This window comes from Terrapene carolina, unplaced genomic scaffold, assembly GCF_002925995.2.
Source record: "Terrapene carolina triunguis isolate 2854851 unplaced genomic scaffold, T_m_triunguis-2.0 Scaffold69, whole genome shotgun sequence".
NCBI lineage: Eukaryota > Metazoa > Chordata > Testudines > Emydidae > Terrapene > Terrapene triunguis.
This window is the reverse complement of record NW_020664420.1, coordinates 41,397,241-41,414,784: the sequence shown is the minus strand read 5'-3', so window position 1 is coordinate 41,414,784 and position 17,544 is coordinate 41,397,241. Positions and strand designations below refer to the sequence as shown.

Below are 17,544 nucleotides of genomic sequence, written 5' to 3'. Positions count from 1 at the left end.
TTTTGTTGCATTCATTACTGTAAGTGGAATAGTTATCCTTATATATATTTAGCTGACTGAAAAGTCGTATAATTATTCCTAAACTGGAAATATGCTGGTACTATATGTGAAGTTTCCTCTAATTGTCTGATTGCATAATCTCGGAATTGCTGATTCTATATATAGCAGATTAGAAAGTTAAATGGTTTGAAAAGGTTGGTCGGCAACTTGTTGTCCTAGTATCTGAGCAGGCTTAATGAATATATATGCTATAGTTTTGTCATATTCCAAATACAGTAACTCCTCACTTTAACGTTGTCCCAGGTTACATTGTTTCGTTGTTACGTTGCTGATCTATTAGAGAACATGCTCGTTTTAAATTGCAACAGGAGTGAAAGTAAAGCTGAAGACTTACCGATACGGGGGCAGGGCTGGGTCAGTGTCCCCCAGCCAGCCCTTCCACACTGCCTGGCCCACGCTGCCCGGGGCTCCAGCAGTGATTTAAAAGGCCCGGGGCTTCGGCTGCTGCTGCGGTAGCTGCAGTCGGGGCCCTTTTAAATCGCCAGCCCCGAGGCAGCTGCTCCTTTTGGGGCGCCCCCCCTTGCGGCGGCGGCGGGGGGGGGGGGGCAAAAAGGACAATAACATTAAAGCATTGCTGCAGCAGCACTTTAAGCAGGGTCCTTTGCTGCGGCAGCGCTTTAACATCACTGCCCCTCCCCCCCCCCGGTAGGGACCTGGCAGGGGGGCGCAAAAGGGGCAGCGATGTTAAAGCTGTACCGGCTTACTTTCACCCTTGAGTTGTGCTATGCTCCCTTATAATGTTGTTTGGCAGCCACCTGCTTTGTCCACTGCTTGCAGGAAAAGCAGCCCTTTGGAGCTAGCTGGTGGGGGCTTGGAACCAGGGTGGGCTGGCAGCCCCCTTAAGTCCCCTGTGCAGCAGCCTCCCAGTAAGCTATCAATTGCTGGGCAGTTCAGGTGTCCCTTCCCCCACTGCCGTGTGCAGCTCCTGCCCTCTGCCTTGGAGCTGCTCCCAGGAGCCTCCTGCTTGGTGGAGGGGGGTGGGGGGGGAAAGAGGGGTGCTGATGTCAGAGTGTCCCCTGCTCATGTACTCCATCTCCACAGAGCAGAGGGGTCAGGACGGAGGGAGCTTGTTGCCAGCAGCTGCTGTCTCAACTTGCTGATCTATTTAAAAAGGCAGTGTACTTAGAGTGGAGTCAGCATTCTTAAAGGGCAGTGCGCATCACTCTCACTCTCACTCACACATGCACCCCCCGGCACTTTGGAAAGTGGAGGGAGTGGTGTGCTCCAATGGGATAGCGTGGGTTCATCATCACGTTCAGTTTTCGCAGCAGATGTTTCCAGCCACTGCCATGCTCTATTGTGTGTCCTCCCTCCATTTGTGTAGCCTCACACTCTATGTTAATGCTGCCTTAATGTGTCAACCCTTGAGGGCTCAGCCGAGTGCTAGCTCATCATTTAGCAGTAAGGCATTCCCTGGGAAATATCCCACCCTCTGACTCCACCACCTCAACCAAACTTCACAATCATCATTGCTGTGTACAGTATTAAATTGTGAGGAAATTTGATTCGCTTAACATCATTTTGTTTTAAGTAGCATTTTCAGGAACAGAACTACAACGTTAAGCGAGGAGTTACTGTACAAAATTATGATAAATCTTTGTACTTGATATGAGCGTGAAACTATTTCATGAGAATTGAAGTGTATCACTCTTCTCACTAACAACTTAGTCTTTCCCACTTTTAGCGTTGCTCCATTTTGTGATTGCTTAATGGTAACTATTTTGTGAAATGGAATACTTTTTCCCTGCAACTAATCCACAAATGTTTAATCTCTGTTCTACGGTTATTTATTTGATCTTGAGTAGAGAAAGCTGCCCGTCCATGGCTGTCTAGCCCATAAATGCAGTGTTACTTTTTCCCTGGAATGTGATTTGTGGTTCCAGAATACAATGGGCCCTTTACACACTACAGTGAAACAGAAGCATTGCTCCTCTGCTCCCCCATTGCCCTAAAATGTTAGTGTGAGGCTAAGGTAGTTTGAAATGAAGAGACACAATGTAGTAATTGGTATTATAATACATTCAGATTTACGGTATGTTAATTCTCAGGGAAGTGTTCTGCTGCTGCACTAGATGTCCTTGCCAATGTATTTCGTGATGAACTTCTGCCACACATTTTGCCCCTTTTGAAAGAACTGCTGTTTCATCCAGAATGGGTGGTCAAAGAATCAGGTATCCTGGTTCTAGGAGCAATTGCTGAAGGTAAGCCAAATTTGCACTCATGCTATTGCAGAATTTGAGTATAACTAACTCAGTGGCCTACAACCTTTTTTACGCACAAGATCACTTTTTGAATTTAGGTGCAACCCAGGATCTACTCCGCCCTTTCCCCGAGGCCTTGCCCCTTCCCCAAAACCCCGCCCCACTCACTCCATCACCCCCTTCCTCTGTTGCTTGCTCTCCTCCACCCTCACTCACTTTCACTGGGCTGCAGCGGGGTTGGGGTTCAGGAGGGGGTAGGGACTCTGGGCTGGGGCAGAGGGGTTTGGAGTGTGGGAGGGGGCTCCAGGCTGAACCTGGGGCAGGGGGTTGGGTTGCAGGAGGGTATGAGGAGTGCAAGCTCTGGAAGGGAGTTTGGGTGCAGGAAGGGGCTGGGGCAGAGTGTTGGGGTGCATGAAGGGGTTTGGGGTGCTGGCTCCAGGAGGGGGCTCAGGGCTGGGGGGGTTCCCACCAGGCGGTACTTATCTCAGGTGGTGGCGCAGTGGGGCTAAGACAGGCTCCCTTCCTGCCTGTCCCGGCCAATGTCCATCCGTCCATGTTGTTGTCGTCATCATCCCTCTTCCCTCCCTCCCTCCCTCGCCCCCCCCGCCCCCCCTCCCCGGAAGGGGCCAACCCTCTCCCGTGGCACCTGGTGAGGGGAAACATGGCTCCGTGCACTGCCCCTCTGCAGGCACCGCTCCCACAGCTCCCATTGGCTGCAGTTCCCCGTTCCCAGCTAATGGGAGCTGAGTGAACGGAGCTTGCAGGCAGGAGCAGCGTGTGGAAACAACCTCCCGTCTCGCTGGGGCATGCTGGCCGCTTCCGGGAGCGGCGTGGGGCTGGGGCAGGCAGGGAGCCTGCCTTAGTGGGTCACTCTTTCTTTTTTTTTTTTTTGCGTGTTCTGTTCATTCCTTGTGAAGCACCTGGCATTGGTCACTGTTGGAAGACAGGATACTGGGCTAGATGAACCATTGGTCTGACAAAGTATAACTGTTTTTTATGTTCTTAATTTTGGTTTTGAAAACAATTAAAAAAAAAAATCTATTTTGAATAATAGGACTAGAAACCGTTAGGAAAACCGATATTAGTACAAAGAGTATTTTAAAAATTCTTAACTTAATTTTGTAGGACATTCTGTAGGACAATCATAAAAGCATGTTTGTCCTAATATTGGAGGGTGAAAAAATTAAACTTATTTAAAAAAAAAAAAAAAAAAATCTAAATTGTTAAACAAAATAAGCTACTATGAGACTCAGCTTCTCATTGTCCGAAAAGTTTGGGTTGGTTATGCCTTCAGGTTTAAAGAACATTTGTAATATGCTTGGTATATTTTAGTCCTTACATGACATTTCTGTTTGGCTAGCTGTTTGCAAGGATTGGACTCTTTCTCTCTGATTTGATTACTGGTTGAGGGCTAGTGCTTGGGAAAGCTTATTAATATGCCTAAGTGTTTGTAGCCCAAAGATACTGCACTTCTAAAGTACTAGTGTATCTGTGTCGGTAAAATATAAATTTCTAGCCTCCTCTCCAGCCTCCTCTCATCATTTTCTCTCAAATGTGTCTACCTTCTTCCACATTGCTCATTAGGCTTGTTATGCCCTTCTAAAAGCTGTTTACCATCTGTACCTTACTCAGATTCTACTAAAAACTCATTATCTACTCATTAAGGGTACCTCTTTACTTTTTTTTTTTAATCACCATCAAGATATGTCTTACAGACTTATTGCCTATTGCTCTTGTCACACCTTGTCTTCTCCTCCCCACCCATTCCTTTTATCACTATCACTTCTTGTGTAATCAGTAAGGTTAAGATTTTGTCACTGTTATTTTTAGTAAAAGTCAAGGACAGGGTCGCGGGTAATAAACAAAAATTCATGGAAGCCTCTGACCCTTCTTACTGTTACTAAAAATAATGAGGGAGGCACCTGACTGAGGGATGCTACGGGAGGAGGTGGGCCTAGCACCCGCAGTCCCGGCGACTGGGCCTTCTGGGTGCCTCTTGTTCGGTGTCTCTCCCTCTCCCTCAGCTGGGGACTGAAGCGGAAAATGTCAGGGGTCTCTGAAAGTCACAGAATCTGTGACCTCCGTGACATCTTATCATTAGTAATCAGATTTATGTTTGGTGTATACTCCTCAGGACATGGGCTGTTTCTTACTTGTGTGAAGCACTAAGCACACTTGAGTCCTTGAAAAAATAATAAATACTGATAAAATAACTGATTTAGGTTGAAGTTTTCTATGTAACTTCCTTGGATCATTGTCAGCCCTCTTGTGAATGTGAAAACAAGTGACCTTCTGTCTTTCAGACTCAAGTGACAGAGTACCACAGTGGAGGTGCGAACGTTTAGTGCAAATAACTTTCTTGTGACTGCGCAGTGCACGCAATAAAAGCAATACCAAGTCCTCAGGAGGTGGGGATGTGAAACTAGTGAAGTTTTATAATCATTACTCAATTACAACAAAATTATAAAAAATATTTAAAGTGACCCACACTTAAAAATTTAGTCATTCTTGTTACTCTCTTGCTCCCCCACTCTGTTCAAGTACAGTATATTTAATAGAGTACTTTAGCCAGCTCTGAGGGTTAGAGACTTTGTATAATTTCCAAGCTGGTTTTCCTGGTTTTTTGATGGTATACATCTATATTTCTAGCCCTAGCCTTTCATGAAATGTTGATGTTTAAATTGACACATAACCCCATATCTCCTCCAGTCTAGCAGTGCTTTTTTTTGGCATTGATTTAGGACTTAATGTAGATGTAGCCAGTCCCAAACCTTGGAAGAATGTCATTTTGAGTCCATTATATAGCCCAGGAATTACACTCAAGTCTAGCACTTACAAATTTACCACGTTCACTGATATTAAGATATTAAAAGTTAAGGATATGTTAGTAAACAAAAAGCAAGAAAAATGAAAGCTTAATTTGCTTTCAGTATGTAGGCAGAATAAGGTGTTGAAACGTTTTCATCCTACCTTGGATGTTGAAACATTCAAGTGTATGTTTTACTCTACAACTGACTTGTGGAAATTCACGGTTAAAAACTGTCAAGTATCAGAGGGGTAGCTGTGTTAGTCTGTATCCACAAAAACCAACGAGGAGTCCAGTGGCATCTGAAGAAGTGAGTTTTTTACCCACAAAAGCTTATGCCCAAATAAATCTTAGGCTTTAAGGTGCCACTGGACTCCTCATTGTTTTTACAGTTAAAAACTGTGAAAAATCAAAACAATTTCATTTTGGATAGACCATAAATAAATTTTTGTGGTTTTATCAGCAAAACAAAAAATGAAAACGGTGGTTCTTAGAGTGCTTGCTCACATTGATTCCATTCTAGGTCTGTACATGTCTGTGTGCGCAGACGTTGGAGATTTTTTGCCTTAGCGGTATCCGTAGGGCTGGCTGTGGCGCCCTCTTGAGTGCCGGTGCCTAAGAAGAGCGACTCTGTGGCACAGAGCAAGAAGGGCAAAGGACCTGGTTCAGGCCGCCAGCCCACACAGGAGCCACATGGGGATAACCCACCCCCCCGCCCCCCGATGGGTCCCCTAGCCCCCTGAAGGATCCGCCACCAACTCCAGGGAGCGGTAGGGGATCAAGACTGGAGGCAGGGCTGATGTCTTCTGAGGCTCTCCTGGTGCCCAGAGAGCAGATGCCTCTACCAGTGCCTTCCTGGCCCAGGTGCCAATTCAGGATATCTGCAGGACTGCTACACAGTTGTCTGTCCAGACGTTTACATCTGATTATGCACTTACCCAGCAAGCCCGAGACAATGTTGATTTTGGCAGAGCAGTGTTGGAAGCCGAATAACCGTCAACTCTGAGCCCGCCTCTAGGGAAACTGCTTATGAGTCACCTAGAATGAGATTGACATGAGCAAGCACTCGAGGGCGGGGGGAGACGGTTGCCTACCTTTTGTAACTGTGGTTCCTCTTAGAGTGCTTGCTTATGTCAATTCCATTCTAGATGTGTGCACAGTTGGAGGTTTTTGCCTTAGTGGTACCCGTAGGGTCGGCTGTAGCGCTCTCGAGTGCCGGGCTCATGCGTTGGTATAGTAGGCACTGCCGACTCGACACCCTCTCAGTTCCTCCTTACTGCCCCTGACGGTTGGTCGGAGTGCCTTGTCTTGCATCGCAAGAGTGTTTGAATGCTTATAATCCATTGTTCTGTCTCCTTTGTTGTTAGTTGATAGGTACTTAGTTAGACCTTTTAAGTTAAATGTTAGAGTAGTTGTTTAGGAGTTAAAGTTCCAGCTGGGACTTCCCCTCAGAGCAAGGCATGCCCTGTTCCCCTGGCTTTGAGCCATGTTCATTGTGCAGCTGGCCGATGCCCATTAGTGACCCCCACGAGAGCTGTTTAAAGTGTTTGGGGGAGTCCCACAAAAAGAATAAGCACAGGATCTGCCAAAGCTTTCACCCTCAAACTCAGAAGGAACGAGATATCCGCTTGAGGGCCCTCCTCATGGAGGCTGCGCTTCGTCCTACCTCAGAGCACTTTTGTTCAGACTCCACGCCCAGCACCTCGGCGTCAGCACGTTGCGCACCACTGGCACCAGTACCGTCCGAGCACCGTTTCTCCTCTCTGGTGCCTAAGAAGCGGTTGAAATCAATTGGCCCACCTGCATCGTAGAAAAAGGGGGCTTTGGGCAAAGGACCTGTGTCTGGTAACGTGCCCAACCCAGAGCTGCTTGGGGGTACCGCTGAGGTCGGACTTCCTAGTCGAGCCAGGATCCTGCCTCTGACTCTTGGGAGCAGCAGGAGGTCCCAGCCCCTAGTAGGGTCATCTGTGCCCGAAGTGGGCCTGGTGGCCAAAGAGCAAGCAGGCCAAATGGCACCACAGACGCCAAGCCAGGTGACGGACCAGGCATCTACGGGCAAGCTGAGTATGGGACCACCCCCTAAAGCAGCTAAGCGTCCCCGATCCCTGGACTGCAGGCCTTGGATCCTGGCACCGGAGCTTCTGTCCCCGATTGGAAGACACAGGTTCCTAAGGCCAAGGTCTCCCCCTGTGTGGCACAGGACACCTGAGTCGTGACGCTGATCTACATACCCATGGTACTGGGTCTCCCACAAGAGTTTGCCACACACAGATCACCATTGCCTAAGCGATCTCCTAGATGTCCATTACCCCCAGTGTGGGATTGTTCCAGGTTGTGGCACTGTCTCTAGCTCCCCAGTACTGCTCTTCGGGCCGGCACTGGTCTTCGCCCTCTCCTTACTGGTTGCTCACTAGGGTCAGTTGGCAGATTCAGGCATCTATGGCTCTGCCCTGGTCACTGGAAGGGCAATGGTCTAAGCCTGAAGGGGAGTTGAGCCCCTCGCCTATAAAAGGTGAATCGCCACCAGTCCATGAGACCGATGTGGCTCCTGCAGCAGCAGGGTGGAGGCAGGGGCAATAGCCTGTTCAGTGGCAGTACTGGAACCCATGGGGTGTACCTGTCTTGCCGGTCCCGTAGTCCCACCGTTCCTCCCAGGCTGCATCAGACAAGCTGCCCCCAGCACAGCCAGCACCCGAGTCCCAACACAGTACCGAATCTGATGCGGGGGGCAACACAGCGTGCCCCGATGCCCAAAGAGCCATCTACGGACAAGCAAGGGGAAGCAGACCCTCCCCCTACTGTGCAGTCATTTTTGTTGTCTCCGGACCAAGCGGTGGTGGGCCCCTTGCAAAGGCAAAATGGAGCCTCAGACCCATTCTGGACCTGCACTGCCTCAACAAGTCTCTCAAGAAGTTAGTTTCACATGGTGTCTCTGGCCTCCATTATTCCCTTCCTGAATCCAGGAGACTGGTATGCCACCCTTGAACTAAAGGACGCATATTTCCATTTCCCTAGGGGACAGGCATTTCCTCTGTTTTGTGTTGAACCACCGCCATTTTCAATTCACGGCGCCGCCCTTTGGTCTCTCGTCCACCCCGAGAGAGTTTATGAAGTGCATAGCACCAGTGGCTACTTACCTGAGGCGTGCAAATTTATCCATACCTTGAAGACTGGCTAATAAAGGGCTGGTCCCGGGATCAGGTGCGGCGGCCTCTTGATCTGGTTTGCTCCAACTGTCGTGATATGGGGCTGTTGATAAATTAGAAGACCTCAATCTGAATGCCTGTACCATGCTGAGTTCATTGGAGCGGTCCTCCCTGAAGCTCTGTTCCAAGACATGGCGGACCTGATCTCATGCATGCAAGCCCACCCTCTCACCACCACGCTCATGTGCCTATGATCCTGCACTTACGTGGTCCGGCATGCGCGGCCCTGCCTCAGGCCCCCTACAGGCTTGGCTACTGTTGGTCTATGTCCCCAACAGACAGAGGATGGACTGTGTGATCAAGGTCCTGGACCATGTACTGTCGTTACTCACATGGTGGCGGAATCCTGCATCGGTGTTGGAGGGGGTTCCCTTCATGGCTCCATCACTGTCAGTGACCCTGGTCTCTGATGCCTAGGACCTTGGGTGGGGAGCCCACCTGGGCAAGCTCAGCATGCAAGGTCGTTGGTCGAGTCACAATTGCTCCCTGCACATCAACGTCAGGGAGCTCTGAGCAGTTCGCCTGGCCTGCGAAGCCTTCCTACCTCACATAAAAAGCATGCTGGTCCAGGTCCTGACCGACAATACACCGTCTTTGTTCTATAGCAACAAGCAAGGTGGGGCCAGGTTGTCTGCCCTTTGCCAAGAAGCCCCCAGGCTCTGGAACTCCCGTATACAACACAGCATCCATCTTGTAGCCACACCTCCCCGGGGCCAGGAATACTTTGACAGATTGCCTCATCAGGACCGTCTCATCTTGCCACAAATGGTCCCTCCATCTGGAAGTGGCTAGCTTCGTCTTCCAGAGGTGGGCCTGTTCGCGTCCAGTACGTATTCTGCTTGTTCTGGGGGATCGACAGAGGCTCCCTGCTCCCATAGTTAGGGGCTCTGTTGTATGCCTTCCCTTCTGTGCCACTGATTCAGAGTCCTCGTGAAAATCAAGCAGGACAGGGCGAAGGTGATCCTCAGCATCAGCTTGGCCGCGCCAGCGCTGGTACGGCACTCTGCTGAACCTCTCAGTGGCTGTTCTGTTATGGCTGCCGCTAAGGCCGGACTTGCTGTCCCAAACCACGGCAGTGTTCTGCATCCGAACTCGGAGACACCGCACTTGATGGCTTGGCTGCTGCATGGTTAAATGTGGAGGAGCAGGAGTGCTCGGCTGTTGTCCAGCAGGTCCTGTTGGGCAGCAGAAAGCTCTCCACCAGAATGACCTACTTGGCCCAATGGAAGTGGTTTGCTTATTGGACCTCGAATAAAGGTATTCGGCCCGAGCAGGTCTCGTTGTAGTTGATTCTGGATTCTGGACTACCTTCTGGACCTCAAGCTCGAAGGCCTGTCCCTTTCGTTTATCAAGGTCCACTTGGTCGTTAGTTCGGCCTTCTGTCTGCTGCTTCAGGGTAGGTCGGTTTTCGCCCAGGACATGACTGTTAGGTTCTTCGAGGGCCTTGAGCGCCTTTATCCGCACGTTGGGGACCCTGTTCCGCCATGGGACCTGAATCTTGTGTTGTCATGGCTCACTGGACCCCCTTTCGAGCCTTTGGCTTCCTGCTCTCTCCTTCTCCTATCCTGAAAGGTAGTGTTACTCGTTGCGATAACATCTGCCCACCAGGTGTCTGAGATTAGGGCGCTTACCTCGGAACTGCCCCATACGGTCTTCTGCCAGGATGAGGTTCAGCTGTGGCCACACCCAGCTTTCCTGCCCAAGGTGGTCTCCGTTTCCTATGGGCCAGGACATTTACTTACCTGTCTTTTTTTCTAAAGCTGCATAAGTTGGAGGAGGAGCGTAGATTGCACTCCCTAGACGTCAGGAGGGCACTAGCCTTCTGCACTGAAAGGACCCCAAGCCATTCTGCAAGTTGACGCAATTATTCATCGCAGTGGCCAACAGGATGAAAAGTTGTCCAGTGTCCACTCAAAGAATTTCTTCTTGGATCACTGCCTGCATTCACTGCTGTTACGATCAGGCCAGGGTTCCACCTCTGGCGATCGTAACTGCCCATTCAACCAGGGCGCAAGCCTTTTCGACAGTTTTCCTAGCCCAAGTGCCTATCCAGGACATCTGTAGGGGGCCACCTGGTCGTCCGTCAACACATTCACATCCCATTACGCACTTACCCAGCAGCCCTGGGATGATGCTGGCTTCGGTAGAGTAGTACTGCAAGCTGCTAGACAGAACTCCGAGCCCACCTCCGATGATACTGCTTTTGAATCACTTAGAATGGAATCGACATGAGCAAGCACTCAAAGAAAAAACGGTTACCTACCTTTTTGTAACTGTTGTTTCTCGATGTGTTGCTGATGTCCATTCCATTACCCACCCTCCTATCCCTCTGTTGGAGGAGCTGGCAAGAAGGAACTGAGAGGGTGTAGGGTTGGCAGTGCCGAATATACCAACGCATGAGTGCGGCACTCAAGAGGGCGCTACAGCCAACCCTATGGATACCACTAAGGCAAAAAATCTGATGGCTGTGCACATTGGCGCGCGCACACCTTGAATGAAATGGACATGAGCAACACCTCTTGAAGAACAACAGTTACAAAAGGTAGGCAACTTTTTTTTTCCTAATCACATTAAACATTTAGTTTGGCCTGAAATTAATAGCTTGTTTAGTTTTTGGACAGTTGACCACTCTTTTTTTTTTTTTTTTTTTTTTTTAATTAAACTCAAAGAAAATTTGAAAACTCTTACAAAACCACTGGAAGAGATACTGGTGCCCTAATACCCTACAGTGCTGTAGTTAGAGGATTCACCTGGGATGTAGGAGTTCCAGATTCAGGTCCCTATTCTGCCTGATTTGGAGCAGGAATTTGAACTTTGTAGATGAGTGATCCGAACTACTGGGATACAGGGTGATTGTGGGGTGGGTCTCTTTCTCCTGTTGAAGCTGTTCTATTCTGTTTAAATACTTAAACATTAATTGGCCCAGAGGGAGTGAGAGTCACTGTATTGTCCGGTGATTAGGGGACTCCCTCTCCACCTTTTATTTATTTATTCTAGATGAAACTATTAGAGGAATTCATGTCGAATTAACGAATAGGTTTTGGTCAACTCTGAACTGCAGTTTTGGTAAATAAACTATTTGTCCACAATTTTTCACCTAGCTCTACTTAGTTGTATTGCTTAATGGCAACATTCTTTAATGGATGTCTTGTTTTGTCAAGAGTCTCTTGCATGAATGCCTACTCCTGCTCATTCATCATCATTCCTGTCTTGCTCAACATGTGGCACTGATCTTGTCTGTCTCTCCCTACCTCTGTTCACCCACTCTTTCTTCCCCCTTTTCCCCAGAGCTCCCAAGAGAGGAAAAGAAGGTCCTAACTATGTAGTGCACCTGTGGACTAAGGAATATGGTACTACCCTGTTTCCCCGAAAATAAGACAGTGTCTTATATTAATTTTTGCTCCCAAAGATGCGCTAGGTCTTATTTTCAGGGGAGGTCTTATTTTTCCATGAAGAAGAATACGGTACACATTTATTGTTGCGGCCAATCAGTGAGCTGCGTGGCGGCGCCCGCCGCTACAGTCCAGAGGAGTCAGACGCCTTACGGTAGCTTCGGGGCCTTATATTCCGGGGAGGTCTTATTTTCGGGGAAAGACGGTAGTTGCTTGGGCTGAAAGCAGTTAGGCAGCTCTGCTCCCTGCTGCTGCTCCTTGGAAATTGTAAGGGAGGGAACATTGCTAGGAACGGTCTTGATCTCTGTTTTGGATACTTCCAATGGAGAGCAGTGAGGGAGTAGGACAGCCTAATTCTCCTTAACACAGGAAACTGGCAGTATTAATGATCCACCATTAAGGAGCAGACCCTTAGGGAACTGTAGCCCATATTCTTATAACTGAGGCGCTAACCTTCTGTGTCTTATCAAACAAAGTAAATTAACACAAACTTGCAAACTAATTTTATTAAGCAGATGTGCTCGTTAAACTACCGTTCGCACACCAAGGCTTTTGAGTATCATGGGAGCAGTGGAAGATATTGATAATTTTGCATGAAAATGGATTGACAAGTTGCAAAAAGTAATAAATTGTTGTTGAACAGATAGTAAGGCCTTCCAGGCATGATAAGCCTGATTGCATATTGGTAAGATTTAGTCTCTCTCTTTTGGCACCTTTTCAGAGTGTCTCAGTAAAGAGAGAAATATTAAGCCAGAGTTATTTTAAGCCTTTCTAACAGCACTATTTTACATTACATATTTTTGTGTTTGTAGGTTGCATGCAGGGTATGATTCCATATCTTCCTGAACTAATCCCTCACCTTATTCAGTGCCTCTCTGATAAAAAGGCTCTTGTGCGCTCCATTACATGCTGGACTCTTAGCCGCTATGCACACTGGGTAGTTAGTCAACCCCCAGACACGTACTTGAAGCCATTAATGACAGAGTTGCTAAAACGTATCCTTGATAGCAACAAGAGAGTACAAGAAGCTGCCTGCAGGTAAGTCAAGAAAGTTATTGTACTTGGTTTGCATAAAATAAGTACTTTAGTAACTTATTTAAAAAATAAATAAAAAGGCCTAAATTCTTTTTTAAATATATATCTTTTTCTGTAAAATGAACTTTACTCCAAATGTGGTAGGATTCATAAGTCCCTCTTGGTGATTTTAGTTCGCTTTGAGATGTCCAGTTTGATCTCTAAATGTGTTGATTACTGCACTAAAGAACTTTAGTACAATAAGGGAAATTGTCTGTATGCAGTACCTGACTTTCATTAAGTGGTAATTTTGATGTTGCCTTAAAAGGAAAAGCTAACTTCGTTACTGATTTGCATTCTTGTATGTGCAAGATCAGTGGCAATGAAAATGGAAGACAACTATTGCTATAATAGAATTATGTAAATAGATTAGATTTAATGCAAGATTTCTGAAATTGTGGGTCACAACTCTTGCAGGGGTCATGAAAGGAAGTCTTGAGAGGCTGTGCAATAATATAACTTTATTTTTAAAAACTCAGCAAACTTAAAATTGCTCCTTAAAATGGACAACTTCGTGTAAGCTTTTGTACCCAGGAACCCTACTAACTGTTTCAGTGTAGCATATTGCTGGATATGATTGTGTGCAGCAGGCTGTATTAAACCTATAACCTTCCTGTGCTTGGATTTACTATTTTAATTGTATTTGTATTCCCCTGATGCCTAAAGGCCATAGCCAGGATCCAGAGCCCCATTGTGCTAGGTTCTGTACAAAATTGAATAGACACATCCTTGTGCAAAAGAGCTTACTCTTACAAAATAGAGAGATGTTAACAGACTCAAGGTACTACAGCAAAATATTTACAAGTACAAAACTTGTTAAAATTTTTTCCTTTTTGTTTATTTCCCGAAACCTACCCACCTTTTCAGCCAATCTGATCTGCTGCTTACGTAAAATCCTTTCTGCCTGCCCTCTTACAGGGATAACTTTCCATCCTTTTATAGAATGAGCCGGAACCTGCTGACATCAGAATGTCCACTTCACAAGTTTTTAACCCACAAACACAGCATAAAGTGCAAGTAATCCAAACTGGCAATGGCAAAATGTACAGTTAGAGCTCCAGTGGCTGTAATCACTGAGGACCATGGGCAGTGATAAAGGGTTAATTGGGAAAGTTGGATTATTTCATGAAATGGACAGTGGCGAGCTGTCATAGTGATGGCTTGTAAGAAAAAATATAAAGCAGCATGGTTTTACATAGATTGAGCCAATACCATGGGTTGTAGTATATTCTGAAGTGCTGGCTGCTAAGAGTATGAGCCCTTCAGAGTTGCTGCAGCATTTAGAAATCAAACATCCTTTGAAAAATAATCCCGAGAGTGAGTTTGTGAAAAATGTGAAGCCTTGGGAAATCAACAAGGCTTGGTTATTCAAATTGGTAGTGTCAATAGGAATGTCTTTCAGGCATCTTATTTGCTATCTTTACAAGTTGCACAAAAGTATAGGACGCAGCGTTGCAGAAAATGTTATTCCCTATGCAGCAGAGAGGATTTCAAGGCCTGAAGCAGCTACCGTACTGAAAAGTGCCATTGTTATATAATACTGTCTATTTTCAGATCTGTGTAATTTCTACATAACCCCAAACATAAAACTTGTCCCTTTGCCAATAAGAAATTTCTTGGGTATCCCCAGCCCAAGGGGCAGTTGTACCTGTACAGTTCTAACCCGCTTGCTTTTTAATGCCTCTTAGGCGGAATACCTGTAGGTACTAAATAACATAATCACTGCCCACCTACAGTGTGCTATGGTTCCATTGTGATGTAGGAAAATGGCCGTTCTATAACTGAGAGTAGTAGTAGAGGGGCATGATCACTTTTTCTAAAGGGAGCAACTTTTTAGCATCCAGGACAGACTGTAGTATATTAATCTGTACTTTTTTGACCCAATCCAGGCCAATAAAATCTTTGCACTATCCAATCATATGTGTTCTTTCTGCCGTAAATGTGCCTGGGGAATGGCATGTTCCATCTCCAGGACCATTTCCCTACATCTTTAGGGAGTTATTAATTGATTCCCTTGGGGCCTAACTCCATATAGTGTGTGTCTATGTAAAACTGCTCTATTTTTCCCAAAACTGGAAAAAAATCTGTTCCCTCTACTGGCTCATCATTTGACTTTTGCCACTTCTGCTCTCCATATCTGTTTTTTATATCCATTTTGTGTTAGATCGTGAGCTTTTGAGGGCAGGAACTGCCTCCTCATTAGGGTTAGACTTTGTCAGGCACAGTGGAGTTGGGGCCTCTAGGTGCTGCTATAGTACAAATAAATAACCCATTATATATCCGAAATGATGAACAGCTATTGTTAGAGTTCCCGCTGCTTCAGTTAACCCACTGCAGCTAAATTTATAATAGTACTTCTGGTTTTCCCCATTTGCATGATAGGCTTTAAGAGAATGTGTCTGAATTTTATGTTCACCAGAAATGTTAAAATTGGGCCCCTTTAAACTTTTAGTTGAAAGGTTTGGTTTCCTGGATATCCGTGCCATTGTAGAAACACATTTCAGAATAATTTTAAAAGGGCAAACTGTTTAAGGATATGTCTTCACTTTGAGTGGGGGTAGCTCAAGGAGACCTTTTCAATCCTAGCTATCATCGAGCGAGTGTGCTAAAAATAGTGTAGCAGGGCAGGGGGGCTAGTTGCACCAAATGTGCGCTCATCACAGATGCTAGGTACCTGGGTTGGTTAGCCCTTCCAGATGCTTTCACTGCTGTGGCTACATTCTATGTTTTGTACACTAGCCCTAATTGAGCTAGCGGGAGTATATCTTGAGCTGGAAATCCCATCCAAACCCTAAATGGAAATGTCACCTTCTTAATTATATTGATTTAACAATCTGACTTCTTGTTTTGCTCCTTAGTGCCTTTGCTACTCTAGAAGAGGAGGCTTGTACAGAGCTTGTTCCTTACCTTGCATATATACTTGACACTCTGGTCTTCGCATTTAGTAAATACCAGCATAAGAATCTTCTCATCCTTTATGATGCCATAGGAACTTTAGCAGATTCTGTAGGACATCATCTAAACAAACCAGTAAGTATGATTTGTATTCTGTATAAACCACTGTCATAGTGAAACAGTAACATCATGACTATCCTACTGCAGTACAGTGTATAAGATTTTAAATGAAATCTTTATTAAAAGCTATATAATACAAAAAATCTTGACTTTTTTCTTTTACACTGCTGCAAGGATGCACTTGGATTACTGAGTATACTAATATTTTTTGTTTTAAATATAGGGAGTCATATCTGTAGAATCTTTCAAAAAAGAACACGCTTAATTGCAGTCAGTGTATAGGGTTAGTGAAATGTTGTTTGTGATATTGAATTTCTTTAAACCTAACTCTCATTGTACTACTTTTGACTAGGTGGGGACCTTAATGAGAACCTTAAAATATTAAACCATACTCAGCATTGTGCCTAGCCTGCATTTTTTAAAAATGTCACTCAATACCATGCTGAAACCTAAGGCTGCTTGACCTACAGATGCTCATGTACTAAGGCTGTAGAACCCTGCGTAGCAAGTTCTGCTGTAGAATATTTTTCCTAAGCTAAAATTTTTTTAATGAGCGCTTAAGACAAGTCTCTCTGTCAACTCCTTTCAAAAACAATTAGCTATGTACAGGTTGTGAATGTAAATGCTTCAAAAGTTAGGAGATTCTTAAACTTTCCATCACCAGCCAATTATCTGTTTAGTCATTTTCTGTGGGGAAGAACTGGACCACTGAATATGGGGCTTTCTCATTGTATTTCCCCCTCATCCCCTTCAAGGTTTGTAGTGTTTACACCCTTGACACTGAAGCCAGGTGAAATAGACTCTTGCCCTACCGTGCACATGAGTTCATGGAATAGTGTTGAACTAGTCTCTCATTCCTTTTGGAGGGCCCTTGCAGTGGAATACTGCTGCAAATGTAGATGACATTTACACTGTGTCCTGGAGGACCTTACTTGGATTCCCAATTACAGTAATTTCACTCCTTTGATAGACATTAGGTGTTTGAGACGGTTGCATTTTGGGAATCTGAAGGAATGGAGGGAGTTAACTTCTAAGGGATTGGGTGTTTTGATCCCTGTATTGATAGGCATAATGATTCTTGGCAGTAACATCACATTCCAGACATAAGTAGCTTGTGTTTCAGTGGTCTCATCTGAGTGTCTTGTTTTAGGAATGTAAGGCATCAGTAGACAGCAGTTCTACTTGTTGCTTCATGTTGTTTGCTATATAATTGGTGTTCAATAAGATAATTGCCATCCGTAACATTGGGACTAGAGGAAGACTAGCATTGTTGTTAATACACTGGACTATGACTGAGACTTTGGACAAGCCACTTCACTTCTAGATGCCTCCATTTTGCCAGTAAAATGAAATTACCTTTTCTCCAGACAGGCACTTGGTTCAGCACAAGACAAAAGGTAATTGGGGGATAGTGATGTGTTCAATGTCAGATATAGGATGTTCACCACTTGAAAACTGGATTTGTGTGTACTTTCCTTGTTTTTTTTTGTGTTTTGGGGTTTTTTTGTTTTGGGATGGGTTCGAAAAGTCGCTCTATATGGGTAATGGGATGAGATTTTAGGTGTGCCATATTGGAGACCTGAGTTCTGTTCCAAGTTCTGCCAGACAAGATGCTCATGCAACATCTGTCTACCTATAAATGGGGGAATGAAACTTCCCTGCCTTAATAATCAGTCTCATGCCCTTGCCTTATAAAGATTTGTGAAGTGCACAGCATTAACATCAGTCAGTGGGTAAGGTGAGACTGCAACTTGTGGTCTGCTGGATCCAAACCCATGCTGGCTCCAAAC

The 17,544-nt window shown here is 45.7% G+C and overlaps 1 protein-coding gene across 1 annotated transcript in view; it reads left to right on the top strand.

Annotated features, from left to right (window-relative positions):
* TNPO1 (transportin 1) overlaps positions 1 to 17,544 on the top strand; it is a 134,531-nt gene that overhangs the window by 75,352 nt on the left and 41,635 nt on the right. Inside the window, exons 12-14 of the mRNA XM_026649141.2 lie at positions 2,109 to 2,261; positions 12,478 to 12,703; positions 15,598 to 15,769. Of these exons, the coding sequence (XP_026504926.1) occupies positions 2,109 to 2,261; positions 12,478 to 12,703; positions 15,598 to 15,769 (551 nt within the window). The remainder of the gene's footprint in view (positions 1 to 2,108; positions 2,262 to 12,477; positions 12,704 to 15,597; positions 15,770 to 17,544) is intronic.